General features: G+C 40.6%; 1 protein-coding gene across 1 annotated transcript; it reads left to right on the top strand.

The window, feature by feature from the left end:
* The first annotated feature begins 3617 nt into the window (after positions 1–3617).
* On the top strand, positions 3618–6263 carry nkx1.2la (NK1 transcription factor related 2-like,a). The gene is made up of 2 exons (XM_031742227.2): positions 3618–3991; positions 5248–6263. Exons 1-2 carry the CDS (start codon positions 3802–3804, stop codon positions 5856–5858), a joined length of 801 nt encoding a protein of 266 aa, XP_031598087.1. The 5' UTR covers positions 3618–3801; the 3' UTR covers positions 5859–6263.
* The last annotated feature ends 325 nt before the right edge of the window (positions 6264–6588 follow it).

Below are 6588 nucleotides of genomic sequence, written 5' to 3' on the forward strand. Positions count from 1 at the left end.
ACTGACAGTGTCCCTCAGCATAATTTACCCCCATCCCACATCGCCCTCCATCTCCTCTGCGAGGCAGTTGACCCCTTTACAAATCACCCCCAACTTTACACATCTGCTGCCTGTCAGCATCTGCCAGGCGCACTCACCCGTCCCGCCTGTAATGAAAAACTCTCATTACTCGCCTCCACCCAACAGGTATACAGGCCGTTAGGACAATTACTGGGCAATGCCACTGACCTTGTTGTCAGAGAGTCACACAAACACAGAGGGCTAACTGAAAGGAGGCCTGGCTGGTTGTAGCATCCACAGGCATGTGGTGAACACAGAAAAGCTGGCAAAAAAAGGTGAAGTTTTATGCCCATTTAGGAATATTATACTGTATTGATCTACACTGGCACACATCAGTGCCAGTGGTCTGCAAACACAGTGAATGCTTTGAGATAACTCCAGAAAAATGATTAAAACTACTAATGTGCATGTTAAATGCACTCAAAAATTGATTGACAGCAGGCAGGTTTTCTTTATGTTTCATGTATCTTCACTTAAGAGCTGTTGACTTCTTACACTTTCTTACACTTATTTATAAAACTGTCAGATCATTGGGTGCTTAATTTAAGAGACAAAACTTCCAGTTTGGTCAGTTTAGTTTAGTTTACAATCAAAACAATGAAACCTCACTCTACTATGTTGGTTTTAAAGAATCAAATTAGACTTTTTTAAGTTCACTTGAGTCATTGATGGTATTTCAGTGAAACACTGCGCACTATAAAACTTGATTTACTCAAAGACGTTATATAAATGGTGATTGCACTCAACTGTGAGTGCTTTTTTGCTCTAAAATGTTGAACAGACTCACTGAAAAGCCTTTGTGTTAACATTCATGAAATGTGAAATCCCATTAATGTTGATTGTTGAAAGAATCTTCTTTAATAATTCAGTTCAGAAAAGGCCTACATGATCTGGGAATAAGATGCCTAAACAAGCTCAACATCAAAAGTAAGTTAAAAATATAACTGAAAGGTTATATGTCAGAAACACTGGAATGAAGACGAAGAAGAGCATTCAACCTCTTTTCTGCCTATAAATGAATCACTGCGTGATGATCTTATACAGCTATGCTAACAGCTTTGTGAAGACGCACTTAGAAGCACAATGTAGAATTTTGCTAAATGTCAACATAAGAATGGTAAAAAAAAGTCCTAATAATATTATATTTAGCAGATATCAAATCAAATTTTAATGTTCTTAATTTCACATGTGTTAGTTTCCTTTCTTTTGCTAAATCTTTTTTGTTTCTGATCTTTCTCATTTACTCTTCCACACTCTTTTTCTGTCATCTTTCCACTGTCTCCCTCAACATGAACATGAGTGCCAAAGCATGCAAGCCCATCACTATATTCTTCAGTAATGTGTCTTAAAAAGTTTTGGCAGCTGGGCCCTTAAAGGTTAACCAGACACTTGCTGAGCCTTTGTTTGAGTCCCACTTTACAGGAGATTTGGGGTGACTGTGGACTTTTGAGAAAACAATAGACACTACAGTGTGTGAGTAGAACTGGAGCTCATAATGTTGCTCCTGCCATTTAGACAAATTATCTGATGTTTAGCAGACTGGGGGCAGCCTCCCTGTGAAGTGACGACTTTACTGACCCTGGAGGGGGGTCTTGGTTGGAAGTGTGTCTCTTTGGCTCCCCGCTGTGTTCGACAAGGAATTCTCCTCCTCTTTGAAGTCTCCTTCTGGCCCGTACAGACTCGGAGCTGAACCAGCTGCTGTTCCCGCTCGCTGAAGTCTACCTGAGGGCCTCTTTGTCCTCGAGGCTCGTCCCTTTTGTCCCACTCAAACAGATGTCCGGCCACTGGGCTTTCATGTAGGAAGTTGTAAACCTCCAGTGTGCACTGGGCTCTATTCATATGGAGGGACTACAGTAATGGCCGTGCAAGGTGCCATACACATGTAAATGCTGACATGAGGACACCCTGTAGTGGTGGCTTCAACAAATGTTTGACTATGTAACTACAGACTGTGCCAGTCCAGAAGGCTATGACTGGAAAGTAATAAAACTCCCATGTAACACAGTAATCATCTTGACCTGTGTAAGTAACACAGGAAACTGTGTAGGGGGGCCTTTAACAGTATGCAAACACGTGTAGATCCCCCATGAGCAAGAAAGTAAGTAATTTTTTTTAATTATATGGCACCTTTCAAAACCAATGTTAAGAGGTACTTTGCAAAAGAATGAAGAACAAAGACATTAACAATCATTACAGCACTGGTAGCCAGAATTACAGAGATATTACTTGTCTGCCTTCTGTCTCATACTCACAACATAAGGACCTCACAGGCTTAGATAGTAAAATTTACATTACAGTTTTATTACACAAGTACATTTTTGCAATGACTCTTTAGTCTATTTCTAGTAAAGTATGAAAAAGACTGGGGATTAACTCAAAATAAAGTATTAAGAATAATTTAGATCATTCTAAGATTGAAAGAAGTTTCGAGCGAGTCGATCTGTGCAGTTTCACTTACTAGTTTAGCTTCCCAGTATCCAAAATAACTGTCTGTTACCCATCAGGTTTTATCTGTATTGGACACCTGCTGAGAATATTGATCCGGTGCTGGTTTCACCATTTTAGCCATCAGCAGGCATCAATCTCCAAACAACCTCGTGTCACTTTTTATTGAATACTAATTGCAAGCACTATGGATCCGATTGATTGTGAATATAAATCGATTGCACGAGGTGAGAAAACAATCAGCTGCATTTATACTATGCCTGCAATTTAGCTTTGAATGCAGCATATGGATTAGTGAATCCTCATGAATTCCTATGTCTTTGTTTAATTTCCTCTAGTATGCGAGTAAATTTTACATCTTCAAATATCAATAAAGAACAAACTTTGTCATTCGAGGCTTTATCTTCTGCCCTTAAAATGTATACATTTCTTGCAGTCCACAGGAATCTAATGTACAGGGCTCTTAAAAATACTGAGACTAAGGTTACTAAGACTAATTTCATGAAAGATAAGATAAATTATTTAATATTAGAAGACATCTGGCATTATAAATAGGTAAACATTCTCAACAGAAGGGTTTAAACTGCCATCCAAGATGCTTTTTTTTTTTTTTTTTGCAATATTTTAAGCCAAATCGAATGTGTCAGAAGTGACATTATTGTCATAATACTTGTAAATAATCATTATCAGTGCACTCCTAAATATTTAGTCAACATCTAAATATAATCTGGCTACTTTACAAGCCTACAATTTCAGTGGCAGCAAATAAACAGCTATCTGTTTACAGGCAGACTCTGAAAACCCCTGATTTCTGCTAAAAGATACACGAAAGTCCCCGTCCTAGTGATGTCTACAAAAAAGGGAGAGAGAGAGAGAGAGTCCAATTTGGGGAGATGGGGCGATCTCTGATATGGATCAAGTGCCATCTGTGCACAATTTACTTTCAGATCGCGAATTGCGGAATTTAATGATATGGGTGATTATCGGCGAATACTTTGAGCCCATTAGGGGGTCGTGTGAAACGCTAATAGTGTTTGTGTCACGTGTCTGGTTTGGAGACGGGTGGGGGGGATAGACGCTTTAAAGACTGCGCTCCGGTCACGGTGCGAGACTGACAGACTGAAGCAGAGGAGTGAACACAAGAGGTGATTACTGCCACAGAACCCGGTCTGATGAAGTTTGAAAACAAGGAGCAGACTAAGCTATGAGAAGTTCCTCTCTAGGCGCGTAATCGAGCAGCACATCTATCTCCAAGAGTCTTTCTGCGTAAAGGATGCCTCAGCTGAAGAAGTGACAATGACGTCCAGTCATAAGATTTCCTTTTCTATAGTTGACATATTGGATCCGAACAAATTCAACAGTAAGAAGGTAAACGAACTTTCCATCATCAAGGAGAAGTTGTTAGCTGCGCCAAACGCGGAGAGAACAACTTTGGAGTCGGACAGCACTGCAGGTGGAGACTCCAGACTAGAGCGCACAGAAGCAGGTAGAGAAAACGCCTCAATTTTATTATTTTAACACACACCTCATAGCTTGGCTCTATTCTTTTCATTAAATATATCGTTGTTTGTGTGCTTGGATCTGTAAATTACTTCAAAAACAGACAGGCATGTCTTATGCATATTTATAACTGAATGCCTAAATGAGACGTCTGAACACTGTAAAATGAGGACGTATGAAAAAAGTTAAATATTTGAAATACTTGAAAAGTTTTATTTTCCCTGAGCCGAGACCAAATAGCAGAAAGTGAGGCGCTATCTCTCAGATTTATTGTCATCTCTGTATGACCTTCCATTAATTTCCAAGGCTGCGTTTCCTTTCAAGGAAGCCACAAAGGCTTGCTCCCAGAGCCCCAGTATGTGATTGGCATTGGGACAGGCAGGCTAGATAATTGTTTAAATCGTCCCATTGAGGATGCCTCTGCGCGCTTTGATCGATATCCCATTACTGCATCCTGCATATCTCCCTCCAGCACCTTGCAGGTACAAACTTCACACCCCATCCATGTCTGATCCTAAATATCGTTCGATTAAAACTTCCCTTTAAATAGATGACATTTATCGATCCACCCGCAAATATGAAACTCCATTAGCACGTCATGGCTGAGGTGGTGAAGCTGGATTTAGACGGGATTTCTTTCCGCAACATGACATTTGAGGCTCTGTGTGGTTTATAAATTATTTAAGGATTAGTGACCAAATCTTCCCCTCCTCAGAATCTATGCTTTGTTCCGCTTCAGCGACCCCAGGATCCTAATCAAACGCTTTACAGATGTCAACTCCTAGGCCTATGTTTGGTAAACTGCAGTTCACACGGAACAAAGAGGAAAATCACTCCACAAGGAACACGCATTTCCTAATCAGGTTACACGTGATGTCTGTCATGCCAGGAACTCTCCTTCAGCACCACGGAGTTAAATCCACTCCTTGGCGTTTGGTCCCAATTGTTTAAATAACAGACTCACTTAAATGTCACCGTTTTTCTCTAAAATCAAATAAAGTACCTCTTTAAAAAAACAGCTTAGTCTTGCGAATCACCTCAAAAATTATTCACCCAATTTTGCCAGAGCAAGGAAAACTCCGGTATCTTCTCATACTTTGTCAACTAACACCTCACAACTGCAGCTCAACTCAATTTTTAGAGGAAAATAAATAATATTTAAATTGGGCAGTTCATCACTGGGTTTGCTGCTGCGACTTTCAGGATGTGAGCTGACTTTTCTTTTTCTTTTTTTTATCACAGAAGATGCAAGAGATGAACAATCTGCACTCTCCAGGCATCCCGAAGTTGTTGTAGACCCCATTCTGCTCTCCCCACCTGCGGACACGGAGCCCTGTCTGACCGGGCAACAGGACAGTGTAGACGGGGAGTCAGCGGTCACCTTGCAGGACCAGTCAACGCACAAGCGCCGGCGCCCTGACCAGGCCTGTGCCAAACCACGGCGAGCAAGAACAGCGTTCACTTACGAACAGCTTGTGGCCCTGGAAAACAAGTTCCGCGCAACTCGGTACTTGTCTGTGTGCGAGAGACTAAACCTGGCCTTGTCACTAAGTCTGACCGAAACCCAGGTGAAAATCTGGTTCCAGAACCGGAGGACCAAGTGGAAAAAGCAGAACCCCGGGGCGGACAGCACCTTGCAGCCCGGCTCCAACTCCCTTATTAATGTTAGTCCGAACCCAGCCACCTGTGGGTCGAGCTCTGCCAGCTTCCACCAAACTTTCTCCAACTTCACCTCTGGAAATGTGATCTTCCACGCAGCGGGTGGTGTTCCGCTTTCAACCACTGGAGGGCTCCTGCATCCCTTCATGTCCAGCGGATTCGTCCAGCCGTCTTACTTTAATCCACATTTATAAAACAAACCAAGACTGATATGTTGCAGCTGGTTATACTCGGAGAAAAGTGATTTTTTGTAACACTTTGGGACAAAATAAATGCTCATATGTTGTCAAACTGACTCACCAAGATGAGAGTTTATAATTATCAATGCCCTATAAAAGGCTATATTTCCAAAATAAGTGACCCATAACTTGTGAGCTCAACCATAATTTAAGCAATTATTTAAGTGTTTCTTAGTTCTGCACTAATAGTTTGTGACTGGATCTGCCGACACACCCCTCAACAGTTGATTTGACAGCTCATATTCTGTATCAACATATTGTGTTACACCTGAACCTGTGGCATATTGGTACACTGTCTCTACCTCCCAAGTGAATGCACATCTTTTTCTCTTGTCATTTATACAAAATTATCAGTGTAACTTATAATAATAAAAAAAACATGAAACGTGTATGTGTGTATCTTGTATCAGCATTAAAATGAGAGTTTTGCAGAATATTCACTGAGACCTTTCCAATTTTAAGCGCCCGATGAGTCAAAACAGTGATTGTATTAAGAGTTCATTAATAAATGACTAATGATTTAAATATTAATTACATGCACCTAAAAATGGGCTTTCCCATGTTAAAAAAATCACTAGGAATCTTGCCAGGATCAGGCAAGATACACATACTAACAATGTCACCAGATATTGTGGATATTACTGATTATTCTAAATATTGTTAAATATTATTGTTATTCTAAATT

Source organism: Oreochromis aureus, linkage group 13 (assembly GCF_013358895.1).
Source record: "Oreochromis aureus strain Israel breed Guangdong linkage group 13, ZZ_aureus, whole genome shotgun sequence".
Lineage (NCBI taxonomy): Eukaryota > Metazoa > Chordata > Actinopteri > Cichliformes > Cichlidae > Oreochromis > Oreochromis aureus.